Source organism: Notechis scutatus, chromosome 1 (genome assembly GCF_049901735.1).
Source record: "Notechis scutatus isolate UNSWTSFEM ecotype Mainland chromosome 1, rNotScu1.2, whole genome shotgun sequence".
Lineage (NCBI taxonomy): Eukaryota > Metazoa > Chordata > Lepidosauria > Squamata > Elapidae > Notechis > Notechis scutatus.
Window position 1 is genome coordinate 44,161,905 of NC_142009.1, and position 19,221 is coordinate 44,181,125.

A 19,221-nucleotide genomic window follows, 5' to 3' on the forward strand; every position below is an offset into this window, starting at 1 on the left:
TGCTTCAAAAGGAATGTGAAAACTGATACAGAGATGGCTAGTTGGCTAGCTCTAGTCCTTTCCTGTAAAACAATAAACAGACATACATTCTATCTAACAGTTCTTCAGATATTTTGACTCTAAGTAGATGAGAAAGAGAGATTTAATACAGCAAAAGGCTGCCTACCCCTCTACATTAAGCTTAAGCCATAATTTCAGCTTGACAGATCTGAAAAACTACTTCAAAAGAAATCTTATCAGTGTTTGATTATGCCCCTTAAAATTTTAATTAACATTTTAAAAGTTTGCTTTAGCCCATCCATTTTCAGAAAGGGGCCAAGGCAGCCCACCGGCTACAAGACTGGACATAAAAAAAGCTGTGCTCAGACACGTTACAGTAGCTGACATTTGTGGTTCGCAGGTCTTTTGCAGTGGACTGCGCCTAAAGCCCAAACCGGGGGCCTGAAATTACACCCACGCGCCTCTCCCATCCGCCCAGTAAGGTAATGCAAGCATCGGAGGCCGGCTTCATCCCACTTTCAAGCACCTTCGATGCAAAGCGTAGGACGTGAATTGTTCCTCTGCAGCCAACGCCGTTGCAGGCCGAGCAGGTCAGCACGTTGGAGCTCAGCAACGGAGAGAGAAATCTCAAGAGAGGGAAGGATGGAAGAGCTGTTGGGACCACGAAGAGGAAGGGGGGAGACTGCTGGCGGTCTGAACGGCCGGTTAAAGGCGAAAGGTTGCGTGTGTTCTCCGCGTGTACGGCGTGACTAATATTCCTGACTATGCTTGTTTCCTCCGATTAGAGCAAGGGGAGGGAGGGGGGGCTGCCAGGCGACAAAGGGCGCCTTAGTCGATCTCGCCCAGCTGATGGTCCCAAGATGACCTCCCCTGACGGAGAAGAGCCTGATCGAGGGGCGCAACAAGATCGAGGGGCGCAATAAATACCAGAAGCCTCAGGCTCAGTCACCTCAGCCTGCGAGAAGAGCAGAGAACACGCAGCCTTCCCTTAGCAAAGCTCACTCTAAGCCCTCATTGCAACCCTTCTGAATCTCCCCACACCACCACCCGGCTATCAAAGCGCTCAGCAACCGCTTCACCGTCCTAGACGCGCACTCGCCACCTCCGACCGGCGCCCGCGGTGGCAAACCCCGAAGGCCACCACCGGTGTCGCTGCCTCTGCTGTCCTTCCCGCCTCGCTCCCGGTCTCCTGCCACGAGCGCCGGGGCCATGGAACCGCTCCAGCTCAACCTGCAGCCCTACCAAAACGGGGACTTGCATCCCAGCTGCCTCTTCGATGGGCCGAGCGGCGGCCAGATGCGGAGAACGTCTCTGAAGGGCCACGGCGCTCGAGAAGCGGAAGAAAGGGACCGGCTCCCGGTGCTGGAGGCCGCCTACGCCACCATCCTCCAGGGTTTGGGCGAAAACCCGGGGAGGCAAGGGCTGTTGCTGACGCCTCGGAGGGCGGCCAAAGCCATGCAGTTTCTCACCAAGGGCTACTATGAAACCGTCGAAGGTGAGTCTCCCCTTTCAATCCAAGATAGGAAAGAGGGCTTCGGTTCCTTCCAAGGGGCGGCTAACTAGTCCTAATCTTCACTCCATCTCTACTCAAAATAGGGTCTGAGAGGGAATTTTGAAGTGCCTTTTTCAGGCAGGATGAAGGCAAAGTGCTTTTAGTTTAGTTTACTTTGTTGTCATTGCACCCCATACAACGAAATTAAATACCATCTTCAGTGTACATTATGACTATGAAAATAAACACAAACACACATCCTTTACAGTCTATACATTGAATTGAAAATCCCTGATATTGCATTAATATTGCACTATACAATAGCATTCAATAGAGTTATTATTGCCCTGGGATAGAAGCTGCTTTTCAGCCTATTTGTCCTTGTTTTTATTATCCTGTACCATCTGGCAGATGGTAATAGTTTAAAAAAAAGGGGGGGAGGTGCCCAGGATGAGATGGATCTTTGGGAATGTTTTGAACTTTCTTAAGGCAGCGGGAGCTATAAAGCTCTTCCAAAGAGGGGAGAGGGCAACCAATGATCTTTTGGGCAATGACATTAATCCTCTGGAGTGCTTTCCTATCTGCCACTGTGCAATTGGCAAACCATACACAGGTGCAGTAAGTTAAGATACTCTCTATGGTGCAGTGATAGAAGGTCACCAGCAGTTTTTCATTCAGTTGTTGTTTTCGGAGAAGTCTCAAGTAGTATAATCTCTGCTGGGCCCTTTTGACCAGTGCTGCGATGTGAGCACCCCAGGTCAGGTCCTCTTTTATGGTAACACCCAGAAACTTAAAACTGGCCACTTGCTTCACTCGGTCTCAATTGGTAAGCAAGGGCTGGATGTCTGAACTGTTTCTTCTATAGTCTACTATAAGCTTTTAGTCTTATTGGTGTTGAGGACCAAGTTATTGTCTCCACATCACAAAAGCAACCGGTCCACCTCATCTTGATAGCCAGACTCACCCCCCCCGCCCGGGGATGAATCCCACTACTGTTGTATCATCTGCAAATTTAGTAATAGTATTACTAGCGTGAGTGGGAATGCAGTTATGCACATAAAGAGTATAGAGTACTCTTTAGCAGGATGGCTTATAGAAGCACTCTTGGAAAAAAGTTCAGGTAGAAATTGAGGCCAGCAGTTCTAGATCCTAGTCCCCCAAATCTTTCAACACAACATGTGAATTACATGAAGTGCAAAATGAAAAATCTCATGATTTGAAATTGCATTTAAATAAACAAGAGTATGGTCAAGATTGATGCTTTCCTAATCCCACCCCCCAAAAATAATTGTATATAGTATATGGAATGGGTGCATCTCATTTAGTAGGGTGTGCATAAGGTTCCAGCCAAGAAACAGTTTTACTCTTCATAAATAAAAAGAGACTAGAAAACAAGATAACTAGTGATTTTTCAGAATGCCATTAGACCAAAGTTTTCATTTCATAACACACAAGACAACTATATATTGTGTCCAAATAAAGGTATAACAAGTAGGATTTGTGTATTGAAACACAAAAATTACTTCACATGCCTTAAGGGATAGGTCTCTTCTTTATCAGAAGCCATACTATCGTCAAAAGGTTTTAATTCCTAGAAAAGTGGCTAAATTTGTGCCTCCTTCTAAATCATAATTTCCTTAAGCATGGTTTGCCGAATTATCATATTTGGCTGGATTCATTCAAGTCATAGACAAACAAGCTGCATGATAACTTTGTGCAATTTGGGAATCTAATCAGCATATTTAAGTGTGCAACCTCAGTCTTTCTTGATAAATGACTGTCTCACCATAATGCTAGGAAAGTGATTGGAGTCTTGAGTAATTTTAGTTGTACCTGAACTTTATCTGAGCATTTATATGGGCTGATTTGCACTTCCTGTTTATCACTGCACAAAAACCAGCCGCCAGTCTTTTGAGAAGGCAGAAGGGGCAACATCAGTCAACCCATAGGTTGCTGGAGAAATGATCTCCCTTGAATTATCTTGCTTTCCATCAAAAAATTATGTTTTCCTTCTTCTGCTGTTGTTGGAAAGAAGAGAATCATGGGTGAGGAGGATGTGAAAAAGAAAGACAGTAAAGATAATATTTAATGACCACAAAGCAGCAGTAAGTATAGCCCAGATGTTCTTTTATGAAGTAGCTAGTTAGCATCTATGAGACAAACTTTGTTTAGTCCTTAAGGAATAGTATTACATTTTCTAATCAGTTCTAACTGCTGTTTGGTGCTGAAATCATGATTCCTTTTCTCATTAATTTTTTCCTTGAGGCCAGCAGCAAAGTATTCTCAGAGAATTACAGCATACCCATTGATTTTTGAATATTGCGTTCATTCTTTTGGCTAGAAATTGGGTCGTTTGTCCACTCAAAGCAGTGAGTTATTACTTACAGATGATGGCATATATACCATGTTGAAGGATGGACTCTAATGCTAGGGATACAGTTAATAATTGTAGTCATATTATCAGAGTAGGTAGGAGGCAGAGTTGAGATCTGGATTCAGCACAGCATTTGGTTCCTGCATCTTTAACAGGGTGAAATAGTCTGTTGCTGCTGGTTAATAGCTGTTTTAAGCAAATAGCAGCTGCCTATAAGCAAATATATGGACCATAACAGGAATGGCTGAAGATCATTTATGGATGTACTTGAATGATTTTAGTTGGGACTTATAGATGATAGAACAGTGGTGGCTAACCTTTTTGGGCTCCTGTGCCAAAAATTGTGCATGCACTTGCACACTCGTGCTTGCGTGCCAGCACCCAGAAGGCAATGCCCGCCTCCCCACATCTACGCATGTGCGCGCAATCCTCACCCCCGGCCGTCCCCTTATCTGCACTGTGCCTCACAGCTGATTTTCAGCCGGTTTCAGTCCTTTTTTGGCCTCCCAGAGGCTTTAGGAAGGCGTCTGCAAGCTTTGCAGGCCGAAAACTAGCCCCGTTTTGTCACTTCCAGTATTTTTGGAAAAACAGGAAGTGATGAAATGGGGCTAGTTTTTGGCCTGCAAAGCCTGTAGAAGTTTGCAGAAGCCTTCCTCAAGCCTCTGAGGCTGAAAAAGGCATCAAACCAGCCAAAAATCAGCTGTGAGGTGTGCGCATGCCCAATGAGATAAGTTTGCCTGCAGTTCGCATGGTGGCACAAATGACTCTGCATGCCACCTGTGGCACGCGTGCCATAGGTTCGCCCTCACAGTGATAGAAGCTGTGTTCTGCAGTTTTCTGTTCTTGGCTGGCTTTTAGTACACTACTTCTTCAGAATCAGAGTAGATGATTTGTCATTTAAATGTAATAAGATAGATATTGTAGCTTAGATATAACTGAATAGAAGTCTCCTGATGATATGTATGCATAGTCTTTCTATTGGTTTTTCTGACAATAATTCAAAAGTCTAGGTTCAGTTTGACGATGGGTAAAAATCATCAAAGTTTGCCAATGCCTCTTTTCCTTTATTTGTGGAACTTTTTTATTACTTCATTATTCACTTCTAGACAGTTTACAGTCAAAATGCTGGCATACAATATATAATAAAATAATAAGTATAAACAATGAATAATTCTAGTATGCTGATCCAATATTAAGGTGCTGCATCTTTCTTACAACAAAATCTTATATGTACAAAGGCCTTCTGAATTAATCATGTCTTAACAAGTTTTTGGAAGAGAAGGGCTATTTGCTTTCGGGTGCAAGCTATTCCATAAGAGGGGGTCACCCAAAGAGAGTCCCCACTTGCATTCTTCCTTTTACCAAACATGTTAGTAAATGGGTTACCCAACACTTATTTTCACGCATATTGGGTTCTATCCAGAATAGCCAACTTCTGTCTTGAATTGCATTTGGAAATTAACTGACAGCCAGTGCATTTCCATAGTAATGGTATTATATGACGGTAATGGGTGAGACTTGTAAGCACATAGGCCATGGCATTTTACACTATTTGAAGTTTCCAGGCAGCTTTGAAGGATAGCTCATGTAGAATAGATTACAGTACACCAGTTGACAAATAGCATTAACACCCATGCCTGTCTTTGCTCCATTCTTTTCTATGAATGGCTGCAGGTCCATCACAAAAGCTAGATGGCTCCAGTTCTGATATCATTCTAGAAAAAGGGTAGGGTATTCAGCAAACCAAATTTGTCAGATGATTTATTTTCCATATAGTAATTTTTAAATTCATTTTATTGCATTTATTCTGATAGTGTGAACAGCTCTGAATTGGTATGGAGTCAGGCAATACCAAAGTGAAAATAAGTACAATAAAACATTTTTTCGCTTGTGCCACTTGAATAATTTCTCATGAGCCTTAAAATTGGCTTTGCTTACTAGTAATTTGCCAGTACTGCAATAATGGAAATAAAACAAATGCACTAGAATTGCCTATTCTGGAAAATAACATAAAAAACTAAAGAATGTTAATAATTGTCTATTCATGAATTACTAAAAGCATTTGCTCTGTACATTCTGCTTGTGGTAAACATACATGTGCAAAACATAAGCAAGGTAAACCAAGCCTGGTTTATATGATCTCAAAAACTGTAATGACAAGGAAAAAACAAATTTTGTTTAAGGGAATAATATTTTCAGTTTCATTGGTAAGACAAACGGAGATTATAATTAATAATCCTGGAGAACCAAATAATTTGGTTAAAATGATTAAAAAAAATTAAACAGTGAACCCTTATAATTAGCTTAACTTCCAGGTAACATAATTTTATAGCAATCCTTCAAATAAATATTAAAACTACTGGTGTCAATAGCAGAAATAAAGATCATGGATGTGCTTTCTATCAGGCTCAGAAAAGTATGGGAATTGTATTTCAATTTTGCTGCATGTAGAACCAGGTTGTAATGTCAGTTTATATTTTAAGCAGACAGAGAATTTGGAAAAAAATAATAAAGCAAATAAGTGAGAAAAAATAAAATTTGAATTTGAATTAAGTGCCCAAATAAAGTGTTGATAGGAAGAAGAAAAAATAGTTTGTAAAGAATCTAGCAAGTTGCTACAGAGCAATTTCTTTGTTTAGTTATTCTGCAGTAAAGGATAACAATTATGTAGATTGAGAAATCATGTTCTTCCCTGGCACAAAAATTCAAAAGTGTGAAACATAATTTTTTTGAAAATGCGAATAAACTAGGAAGATGGCTGGCATATAAGCTGGAAAAAAAGAAGGAAAAAAACTGATATATCGACTAATAGATGAGAAAGGAACCCTTTATTACCAAAATGAGGATAAAAAATAATAATTCAAGAGTATTACAGGAAACTGTATGACCAGGAGAAAATCCCAGAAAATAGAATAAAAAAAATATTTGGAAACAATCTGAACTTCCTGAAGTACCCAAAACAGTTAAGGTTATGTTGAATGAACGAATAACTATGATGGAATTGACAGAAGCGATTAAGAGATAAAAGAATAATAAAACGCCAGGGCCAGCTGGGCTATTGGCAGAATTTTATAAACATTTACAAGATATATTAGGCCCAGTTATGTTGGAAGTTTACAATGAAGTTCTGCTAGAAGTGAAAGTACTAGATTCATGGATGGAAGCAAATATTACTCTCATACCGAAAGATGATTCAGATTTAATGCAGATAAAGAATTATAAGCCAATGTCCTTATTGAATGTGGACTATAAAATATATGCTTCAATAATAGCAAAGAGATTAAAAAGGGGTTTGAATGAATTTACACATGTAGATCAGATTTTTTGCCAAAGAGGCAGGTTAAAAACAATATGAGAATGATTTTAAACATATTGGAGTATTATGAAATACATCCTGAAAAACAAATAACACTGATCTTTCTAGAGGCACCGAAAGCATTCGACAACATTAATTGGCAATTTATGTTATTGCAATTAAAATGCATGGATAAAAAGAAACGACAAAAATATTAGTTAAAAATCTTACAGATACAGAGAAAAGAGTGCTGATGGAAAAAACTGATATACAGATAGTCAAGGAAGTAAAGTACTTAGGGATACAACTAACAGCAAAATGTGCAATGATTAAAGAGGATAATTATATGAACTGATGCAACATCAAATTAGATTTGGAGAAATGGAAAAACTTGCAATTATCGTTGATAGGAAGAATAGCTATTATAAAAATGAATATTTTACCAAGATGATGATAATTTATTTCAAACAAGTCCAATAAAGCTGGGGGAAAATATTTTGAAGAATTAAATAAAATAATATTAAGATACATTTGGCTAGGGAAAAAAGCAAGAATAAGTCTGAAAACGTTGCAAGACTCCAAAAAAAGTGGGGGCTTTGGGTTGCCAGATTGGGAATTGTATTATTTTTATATGTTACATAAATAAAAAATAAAAAAATAAAAAAAGAGATTATGTTCATTTCTTTCGTTTCCAGAGATACTCAATGGTGCTGTTTTTGATGAAGACCATGATGAGATAGTTATCGTAAAGGGCATTGATATGTTTTCTCTTTGTGAACATCACTTGGTTCCTTTCTTTGGCAAGGTAATGACAGTGGAAACATTGACTCATATTGAATTCTGTGTCCATAATCTTGAACCATATAATCAGTGGAACAAATTTGTTGCTTTCTGTAACATGCCTTGCATAATAACTGAGTAATAATCCATTTTACTAATTTTCTGCAGCAGTATCAGCAGTATTTTTTCCAGATGAAATTAATAGGCTTCTGCTAATTTAGCCAGTTACATATATTCAGCTTCTTTTTCACTGTAATGCTGAGAAATTGAATGTAGAGTGCAACAGTAAATGTGGATGGAAAACTGATTTCTAAGTTCAACTGAAAAAAATACTCATAGTATGAAATACAGGCAGTCTTGGACTGGATATTAATACATTAATGCACATATTAATAATTCTTCATCTTCTTTTAATATCTGCAGGTACACATTGGATATTTACCAAGGAAAAAAGTAGTTGGATTAAGTAAACTTGCAAGGTATTTATTACTCTTCTTCTTAGTAATAAATCACTATTTTATATTATGGATTCAATAAGGCAACAGTAACAGATATTTTACATTAAGGTATGAGAGTGTGTCTGGTTTTCTTTCTAAGAAATAGCTATTAGATACGACAGTTATTTATTTTTATTTATTTATTTATTTATTTGATTTGCCAATTGTTTACAAGATAATAAGTATAAGTGTATACATAGTTGTGAATACATGAAATGGGTACATATAAGAAAAATAAAAGAAGAATAAGAGAAACAATAGGACAGGGACGGTAGGCACGTTGGTGCGCTTATGCACGCCCCCTACAGACCTCTTAGGAAAGGGGTGAGGTCAATAGTCTAAGGTTAAAGTTTTTGGGGTTTGGGGAAGAAACTACAGTCGGGTAGAGTATTCCAGACATTGACCACTCTATTGCTGAAGTCATATTTCCTGCAATCAAGTTTGGTGCGGTTAACATTGAGTTTGTATCTATTGTGTGCTCTTGTGTTGTTATGGTTGAAGCTGAAGTATTCATTGACAGGTAGGACATTGCAATGTATGATTTTATATACCATGCTTAAATCAGACCGAAGACGCAGCGTAATTCAAGGTTTTCTAGTTCTAGAATTTCAAGTCTGGTGGCATAAGGTATTCTACAACGAGTAGAGGAGTGGAGAACTCTTCTTGTGAAATATTTCTGGACTTTCTCAATTGTGCTAATATCAGATACGTAATGTGGGTTCCAGACTGATGAACTGTATTCGAGTATTGGTCTAGCAAATGTTTTGTATGCTCTGGTTAGTAGTGTGATATTACCAGAGAAAAAGCTACGTAGGATTAGGTTAACAACTCTTAATGCCTTTTTGGCTATGTAGTTGCAGTGGGCTCTAGCACTTAGATCATTAGAGGTGAGTATTCCAAGGTCCTTTACAGAGCTTGGGTCATCAACAAGATCTTGACTATTCAGCTTGTATTTTATTTTCTGATTTTTTTTGCCAATATGTAAGACAGAGCATTTATTTGTTGAGATTTGAAGTTGCCATTTGTTTGACCATTCTGATACATAGTCAAGATCTTTTTGTAGGGTAGCAGTATTGTCTGTGGTATTGAACAGCTTTACATCATCAGCGAAAAGAACGTTGTTTGAAATATCCATAAAAGTAAACGGGTGTAGACACTGGGGAGGAATACTGTACTTCGCACAACACTTCATCATACACAACTATTTCATAGTTGAACTATGAAATGAACTGTCACAGATGATAGATGATAGCCATGCAATTGCAGGAAAAGATGGAGCTGCTTTAAGGAATAACTGGCAGTTGATGTTTGAGCACCCATGTTCTCAGAAGTACCATTTCTCCTATGAATTTGAAGAACTTGTATAGCCCAACTGTGAACAGCCTTATTCTTTACCCATTTTCAAACACTCATTAATTCAGGCAAATTCTTGAAGTGAACTATCGTGTCATTATAGGGAATTTTAAACATTGAAATTACAGCTATCAGCTGGCAGGAATCAGGAGAAATATTGATGCGTTTTAACTCTGTACTTCCAAAAACATGGTTGGATATTTCACATGGAGATATCACCAAGGTAAAAATAATTGATGACTGTTATTGAGATCAATTTATAAACAAACTTAATCACTTTCTGATTTGCATTTCCATCAATGCCACCTCCCTATCTCATTAGTGCATCTTTTTTTTTTTTTCCTTTTTCCAGAATTGTTGAAATGTTTAGCAGAAGGCTCCAAGGTTAGTACTTTTTCTGGCACTGTGCTCTTCTTAATACATTTTTCAATTCAGGATTGGCTAAATGCAGACCAGGACCCATTGACAGTTCTCTGGAAAAGATCATCAGCTTCATCTGACCAGGAGAAAGGCTACATTCTCCCATTAGCCTGTTTGGAGGGAAATCCGGAAGCTGATCTGTGTGCATAAGAAACTGAAAACTCAAATTTTCATTCCAAAAGCAAATAACTTAGGCAGGACATAAGCTTGTGCTACCCGTGGCAAAGGTTCTAGGGATTTTTGATTTTTGTATTGATTTTATTGTTTTGTGTTTTATTATTGGTAGCCACCCATAAATATATGTGCCACAGAATGGGAGATCAATATAAGTTGTTTAAATAAATAATTATTTTTATTGAAAAACTCAAAATTTGTGATAACTACTGAAATAGACAATTTGTTTCCAGGCACAAAATGTACAAGAAGGGAAGTCTCTCCCTTCACAGTTATCTCTTTTATTTATTGAACAAGTTTGCATTTACTGTCTCAATTCATTCTGACGAATATGATTTTTCATAAAGTACTGATTGATTTCTAGTCCAGGAGCGACTTACAAAACAGATTGCTTCAGCAATTACTGAGGTTCTGAAACCTGTTGGAGTGGCTGTGGTGATAGAAGCTTCGTAAGTTCATCATTCCTTGTTTGATTTAGTTGAGTTTGTAATTCTTTCCCTCTGGTGTAAATTATTTATTTTCCATTTCCTTTTCAATACTATTGAAAAGTAATGCATTAGCACTTTGAAAGCATAGAAGTACAGGAATAGAAATATATAGCACTATGTGTATTCAGTGAGACCAATTTTGTGTCAAAGTGTGTAGCCTGGTATTACCATGCAATCCAGATGTTCCTTTTTCACAATTGATCTTGCTTCATGTGGTGCTCCTTCACTGAAGGAAAACACTTGGATCCAGAATTGGCTTCTATCATGGAAATGAGATTATTGGGGGCAATTATCCCTTCTTTATTATTACATCTGACAATGAGAAAATAAGTCGCCTGACAATGACCTCCGTTGAACTCTGTCAAACTCAATTTTGTTTTTAAGTAGTCCTTCATATGAATTGTAGTGTCACCAAGATACTGTAAATTTCCAAGGATATGTAGATTTTTAAAAAATGACAGAACGTTGATGCTCTCTGAGCTTGCTTGTTTTCTTCCAGACATTTCATTACCCAAACTAGGTAATGTCATCAATGCTAGTTTGAGTAATGAAACGTTTGCAAGAAAACATCAAGGACAGACCCCTCATGTCAACCCTGAGTTACAGATATTCTCCTTTATTTTTTAAAAATGTTTTATATTAGGAAGATTATTAGAATGAATGCATGCTTCTACATTTTGGGATAATGTAGTCCTAGAATGTATATTTAATTTTGTTATTGGTTTTATTATTTTTTTAAAAATCAGACTTGTATTAAGGGTTTTGAGGCTTGAATGCTATTGCATTCACCGTGTTTGCTAATGTTCTAAAAATGCTTCTTTTAACATTTTTTTTGACAGACACATGTGCATGATCATGAGGGGGGTTCAGAAAATGAACAGCACAACAGTCACTAGCGCTATGCTTGGCATCTTCCAAGAAGATTCAAAAGCAAGGGAGGAATTTCTTGCCTTGATCAAGAATTAAAGAGCAGCAGCTTGCGGTTACATCAATGGTTTGGAGCATACACAAGTGATTATTATAATTGCCTTATGTGAGCCATTGTTTTTGAAGCTGGATAATTAGAAAAAAGAGGAGAAGACAGAGTTCATAATTGTATCACAGCTTTGTTCCCATTTTTGCATATAACACCTTTAATAGCCTTCTACAATTGGCTCCCTTGGGAATGGCAGTCCTAGCACTTCTGAGGTGTGTAAATTTGAAGGAAAACATTCAAGAATTGAATGTTGTTGTTTTTTTTTGAAATATTACCCAGGCAGTGCACATAACAATAAATTGGTTTTATTCATATGGCAGCATATATAATTGTGATCACACATATCTATTTGCATCTTTTGATATACGCAAATGAGAATCAAGTACGAGACCTATCCTGCTTTCCAAATAAAAATGATATAAGATCTGCTTTCCCAACCCGAAGCCCATCAGAGATACTAGACTTTAAATCCCATATTGTTTTAGGATTAAGGGAGTTAGTCCAAGCATCTGGAGGATACTAGTTGGGGAAGGCTGGTTTTGGTACTTTCAGTTTGGAAGTTTGGATAGTGAAATTAGGGGAGACATATGGCTCCAGTGATGTCATTCTGCTAACAAAACCATGGAGAGAAAAATAAATAATGATTGCAAAATAGTAAAACTAAAAAACATAAATCTCATGCAGGGCATTTCTCTGTTGTTATAATTCCTTAAATTTCACAGAGCTATCTCTAGCTTGCAGTTATTGTTACTCAGTGGTGGGATTCAAATTCTTTTACTACCAGTTCTGTGGGCATGGCTTGGTGGGCATGGCAGGGAAAGGATATTGTAAAATCTCCAGTCAAAGGTGGTATTTGCCGGTTCTCCGAACTAATCAAAATTTCCGCTACTGGTTCTCCAGAATTGGTCGAATGCTGAATACCACCTCTGTTGTTATTTTTTTTTTTTTTTTTAGAGAAGACCACAAGAATGTTGCTGTCCTAACAAGTTCCACTTTTTAGGGGATCAAGGGCAAGATGTTTATTCTTGGCAATTTATAATCTAGAAAGAGATATTAGAGAAATATTAAAGCAATAAAGCCAATTTATTTCAAAGCCATCTAGTTAAAAGACAAATGCTATTATTTCATATTCCGTGCAAAGAAACTGATTGGGCAGGACCCAGTATTTCCCTGGCTAAACAGAACCATATGTTAATATGGTGCCTTCCAATATTAAAACAAAACAAAAGCAGACAAATATCTACTAAAATGGGAGGGAAAAGCCTAGAACCTATTGATTTATATAAGGGTTTTATTTCATGTGTGCTGCACTATCTGTGGTTTTATTTTTTTCCTGAATAAAAAGATTAATCATGCCAAGTCTCCAAAAAAAGAGGTATTTGGATTGCTGAGACCTCTATGCCTGGTAAAATGTTATAGATATATATATTAGATGATCCATCCATTTCTTCAATACGATAGGGCTGATTAAAAAGGTCTTTGATTTAAGACCTTGATATAATGACTTCAAATATGAAAAAAAGAGCAGGGCAAAACATTTATTTTGTAAGTAAATCATCCCAAGTGCAACATGTTCAGTGTAAACATCAGATATTAGGCAAGAAGCATTTTCTCTGTTTGAGACTGGAAACGTGTTATAATACACAGTATTTTGCTAAATGGATAATAATCTGCCTTGAATAAGGCAACTTTCTAGTCTTGGTAACTTCCAGACATACTGATTACACCTACTATCAGCCTCATTGGTCAACACTGATGGGTGTTGAGGTCCAAGTTGTTATATACATTGCTCAAAAAAATAAAGGGAACACAAAAATAAGACATCCTAGATCTGAATGAATGAAATATTCTTATTAAATACTTTGTTCATTACATAGTTGAATGTGCTGACAACAAAATCACACAAAAATTATCAATGGAAATCAAATTTAGTAACCCATGGAGGTCTGGATTTGGAATTACATTCAAAATTAAAGTGAAAAAAAAAACACTACAGGCTGATCCAACTTTGATGTAATGTCCTTCAAACAAGTCAAAATGAGGCTCAGTAGTATGTGCCTGTATGACCTCCCTACATGTATGACCTCCATGTGCCTGTATGACCTCCCTACAATGCCTGGACATGCTCCTGATGAGGTGGCAGATGGTCTCCTGAGGGATCTCCTCCCACACCTGGACTAAAGCATCCCCCAACTCCTGGAAAGTCTGTGGTGCAACGTGGAGTTGGTGGATGGAGTGAGACATGATGCCCCATATGTGCTCAATTGGATTCAGGTCTGGGGAACGGGCGGGCCAGTCCATAGCATCAATGCCTTCATCTTGCAGGAACTGCTGACACACTCCAGCCACATGAGGTCTAGCATTGTCTTGCATTAGGAGGAACCCAGGGCCAACCGCACCAGCATATGGTCTCACAAAGGGTCTGAGGATCTCATCTCGGTACTTAATGGCAGTCAGGCTACCTCTGGCGAGCACATGGAGGGCTGTGCAGCCCCCTAAAGAAATGTCACCCCACACCATTACTGACCCACTGCCAAACTGGTCATGCTGGAGGATGTTGCAGGCAGTAGAACATTCTCCATGGCGTCTCCAGACCCTGTCACATCTGTCACATGTGCTCAGTGTGAACCTGCTGTCATCTGTGAAGAGCACAGGGTGCCAGTGGTGAGTTTGCCAATCTTGGTGTTCTCTGGCAAATGCCAAACGTCCTGCACGGTGTTGGGCTGTAAGCACAACCCCCACCTGTGGACATCAGGCCCTCATACCACCCTCATGGAGTCTGTTTCTGACCGTTTGAGCAGCCACATGCACATTTGTGGCCCGCTGGAGGTCATTTTGCAGGGCTCTGGCATTGCTCCTCCTGTCCCTCCTTGCATAAAGGCGGAGGTAGTGGTCCTGATGCTGGGTTGTTGCCCTCCTACGGCCTCCTCCACGTCTCCTGATGTACTGGCCTGTCTCCTGGTAGCGCCTCCATGCTCTGGACACTACGCTGACAGACACAGCAAACCTTCTTGCCACAGCTCGCATTGATGTGCCATCCTGGATGAGCTGCACTACCTGAGCCACTTGTGTGGGTTGTAGACTCCATCTCATGCTACCACTAGAGTGAAAGCACCGCCAGCATTCAAAAGTGACCAAACCATCAGCCAGAAAGCATAGGAACTGAGTAGTGGTCTGTGGTCACCACCTGCAGAACCACTCCTTTATTGGGGATATCTTGCTAACTGCCTATGCTTTCCACCTGTTGTCTATTCCATTTGCACAACAGCATGTGAAATTGATTGTCAATCAGTGTTGCTACCTAAGTGGACAGTTTGATTTCACAGAAGTGTGACTGACTTGGAGTTACATTGTGTTTAAGTGTTCCCTTTATTTTTTTGAGCAGTATATGTTCTTCCAATACTAAGCTGTTTCTGTACTGATGGACAAGGCAGATCTTTGGTCTAATTTTACATTATTATTTCTTTTGTTCACAGTTCCACTTATTATTGACCGACCTCCACAATTACGGTAGCTATTATTTATAGTCTTCTCTATATAAAAGTTTTAAGGGTAGGCTTGTTCGGGAACTTCAGACCATGCATTGGTTCTAGGTTTAATGTTCCAGTTTAGAGGCTTGGCTTGTGGAAAAGGAGTGTATGGGAATCTAAATAAATATATAATTTGTAAAATGAGAGATTGGTCATTTATAGTGGCATACATACTTCCCTCATTGATGTCAAAAGAATACATCTGCCTTTCACGAAGATTGTTTTTATTAGCCGCTTAAACTATTGATTTAGGATTAAGAAACCTTGGGAATTATAGAAGGATGCTAAGAATTGTTGAATGAGTGAATGACTTCAGCACATTTAAAAAATTATTTGAATCTACCACGATACATTTTGAGTTATGCTACATCGTTAATACAAATCTAGGTCATTCTAAAGTCACCCATTCATTCAACCAAGTGAAATTCAACTTTTCAAATGTTGTACAGCAGGGCTGTCAAGCTGGATTTCTTTGATCAGCATTGTAGTTCTCCTCTGCGGGCTGGCGGGGGGGCAGGGAGCAGGGATGGATGGGACAGACATCTCCTGCAGTACTCTGCAAGCCAAAACAGGCCACATGGAGACCTGTTTTGTAGCTCTACAACAGGGGCATCAACTCAAGGTCCATGGGCCAGATCTGGGCCATGGGGTACTTAATCTGGCCCGGAAATATCAAAGGACTGGCCCATGGTGTCTCTGCTGACCGAAATGGGCCACGGGGACGTGTGAGGCCCTCACGTGGCCCATTTTCAGCCTCCACGGCCTCCTGCAGCACACTGCTGGCCAAAAATCAGCCATGCAAAGGCCCTGTGAGTGCCCCTGTGTGGCCTGTTTTTGGCCTCCACCGTCTCCAGCAGCACTCTGCTGGCCAAAAATGGGCATGTGGGGGCCTCATGAGGGCCCATGTGGCCCATTTTGGCTGGCAGAGGTACCGCGGGCCAATCCTTTGATATTTCTGGCCCGGCCCATGAGCCTTGAGTTGACACCCCTGTTGTAGAGCTACAGTGTTTATGTTAAGAATGTAAGAATCAGACTGGATCAGATTTTTTTTTTTTTAAAAAAAACCCTGTCTTGTCCAGCTTTCCCCGCAGTAGTCATCCAAATATATTTGTAGAGGCCATCAGCGGAACATGAGTGCAATAGCATCCTCTCACATGTTATTGAACAAGTGTTGGGAAGGATATTCCTTCATGGTTGAAACTAAGATATCTGCTATGCTACTGTGCTCAGGCAGAATGACTAAATAGTTAGCAATCCTTAGCACTTTTAATCTGGGGGATAAATTTGGGAAGCAAGATTGTGCTAGTATAATTTTATGCTTAGAACAAGTAGAAGGAAACTTGTCATACTGTATACCTTAGAAGACACAAAGGTCCTCGAAGACATATTGGAGAATGCTGAATATCAATTTTTGGTTTGAAAAGTTTTCAACTGCAGTTACTTTTTGTATAATGGCATTTTAAAAAACAACAACAGTAGGAACAAAAATAGTAAGGATTTTTGCTGCCCCCATTTTGACCTTTGAGCTATAAAGTACTGTAAAGATTACTGTATTGTCCTCAGAAAAACTGTCATACAACTTGAAATGTGCCTTATAGACTCCAATAACTTAAATATGCAAAAAATGTTGACATTTCCTAATGCAAAACTGTGTTGTCTGTGGAAAGGGAGGGGGGCTATATATTTTTACAATTTACTCACTAGAGGGATAAAGGGCTAATGTGTTATATTGTGATTTTTTTTAAAAGGGTGTCTGCCTGCCTAGCCACACATCAGGAACTGCATGTTAGCAGCAGAAACACTTGTCCCATTCATAAAAGTGAGGCCCTCTCTTTTTTCGGTTAGCTACCAAGTTCTTTAAAATAGTTTTATTATGATTGTGTCAAAGTGGTGCTAAAATACACATAACTACTTTATTTATGACATCAGATTCTTGCATGTATTAAAAGTTTGTAATACAAAACCTACTTTACATTTCTGCTTGATTTGTCATATTTAAAAATATACTTTATTAAACAGTGCTGTTGTATTCAAACGATAAAAAAAATCTTGTCCCATATTGCTGTTTCCTTGACTCTTATTTTTAGCTGTATTATATTATTATTAGATTAAATAAGCATAAGATCAAATCAGTTAAGTGCAATTTTATTGCAGGATGTTTCTGTACAATTTGTACAGACTTAAACAAATTAGTCTGCAAAGAAGCCTCTGAATCACCAGACCATGGCATACGGCAGATAGACCCTTGGTATCTATCTATCTATCTATCTATCTATCTATCTATCTATCTATCATCTATCTATCTAAATAATGATTTAAGTAAAAAAAATTTTTTTGCCAAACTGAGGAGCAGATCCAAGTCTTTCTAAATCTTACGTGAATAATTTAATTATTTTGTTAAGTGTTTTTAAATTTTATTTTATTGTACCCAGCAGAATAATGCATATTTCCGTCTCCCTTTCAATCTCAGAACAACCTATGAGATAGGTTAGCTTGCAAAATAGCTGTTATATCTGAATGAGGATGTGAACATAACTCTGCCCATTACCACACCACCTCTCCACTCTAACCATTAGATCGCACTATTGTTATTCTTCCTCTTCCCAATTCATATTAAAATTGCTTCCCCAAGCCAGCAATGCAAATATTAAAACTTAATGTCCTGTTATTATATCAAACATTATTTGCAGTGAATCTAAAATTGTGCTACACAAACAGGAATATAGTTTTGAAATGTAATGTATCATGGGCTAAGGTTGTTTTGATCGGGAAAATGGAATGAACTACTGCAAATTATGCATATGAAATAGGAATTTGTGTTTCTTCATAGAATGTTTACTAACAATGAGGAAACTGAGATATTTTAAATGTAAATGCTGGAAGAAAAATTGTGAGCAGTATGTGACCTGTTGTGAGAAATGTTTGTTTAAAGCAGTGGTTCTCAACCTGTGTTCTGTGAACCCATGGGGTCTGTGATGTCATCACAGGGGATCCATGAAGGCTGGTTGAAAAGTTATGATTTAAACCTTGAGTTAAGTCTTGGGTCCCATGCCCATAAAGGCATATAAAGAAGGGCCCATGGTGAAGAAAAGGTTGAGAATCACTAGTCTAAAGAAATAAACAAAATAGCGTTTGGATGTTAGGGTTTAAATTTTTTTAAAAAAATCCCAGGATCCCTGATCAAGGAGCAACACTTTTGTGATAGAAAATTGGCTGTATTCAACTGAAATTTATTTGGTTCTTAATGTCTCACAGAACCTCAATCAAGATCTTGCAGAATCCCAGAATTCTGCAGAACACATTTTCAAAAAACCTGATATCTGGAATTGAGGTGAACTAGATCCGACTCATGTTTCTTTAGTTTTTTTAATTATTACTTCTTACATCTTTTCTATGATTTGCACAATATTGCTTATGTCAAAAGAATAAAACAATGGTTATGTGAGATATGGATATAATAACCCTGCGTTATCATACCTGGAAAAAGCAACCTGTTTTTCCCAAAATGAATTTTTCCATTTTGGTTGCTGAATTCTACATCATTAGAAGATGCTGCTGCTTAACACTCAAAGTAAGCTATTTGTTCAAAATGAAAGCACAATAGAGGCTCTTGATTTTAAAATACAAAGAAAATTCATATATGATACACGTGTTCAAAATAAAAGGATGACTACCAACCATACAGATTTAAGCCTTTTTAGCTAAATTAGCTAAGCTGAGCAGACCATGTCTTCAATGTAACTGAACATTATGTTTCATTAAAATTCATGTTAACCCTAATAAATACATATGTATAGGTGGTGTGGCAAAAACCAGGCTCACTTAAAATAACCAAATCACAC

The 19,221-nt window shown here is 38.4% G+C and overlaps 1 protein-coding gene across 1 annotated transcript; it reads left to right on the forward strand.

Annotated features, from left to right (window-relative positions):
• Positions 1-981: 981 nt before the first annotated feature.
• On the forward strand, positions 982-13,695 carry LOC148132766 (GTP cyclohydrolase 1-like). Its single transcript, XM_087962740.1, has 6 exons — positions 982-1,495; positions 7,857-7,966; positions 8,365-8,420; positions 10,144-10,175; positions 10,750-10,834; positions 11,713-13,695. Exons 1-6 carry the CDS (start codon positions 1,210-1,212, stop codon positions 11,837-11,839), a joined length of 696 nt encoding a protein of 231 aa, XP_087818866.1. The 5' UTR covers positions 982-1,209; the 3' UTR covers positions 11,840-13,695.
• The last annotated feature ends 5,526 nt before the right edge of the window (positions 13,696-19,221 follow it).

Bases quoted from the DNA above. Each gene is read 5' to 3' on its own strand.
- LOC148132766 (XM_087962740.1), top strand. From the start codon at position 1,210: ATGGAACCGCTCCAGCTCAACCTGCAGCCCTACCAAAACGGGGACTTG. The intron at 8,421-10,143 runs GTATTTATTACT...TCCTTTTTCCAG, and splicing joins GGATTAAGTAAACTTGCAAG to AATTGTTGAAATGTTTAGCA. The intron at 10,835-11,712 runs GTAAGTTCATCA...TTTTTTTGACAG, and splicing joins GCTGTGGTGATAGAAGCTTC to ACACATGTGCATGATCATGA.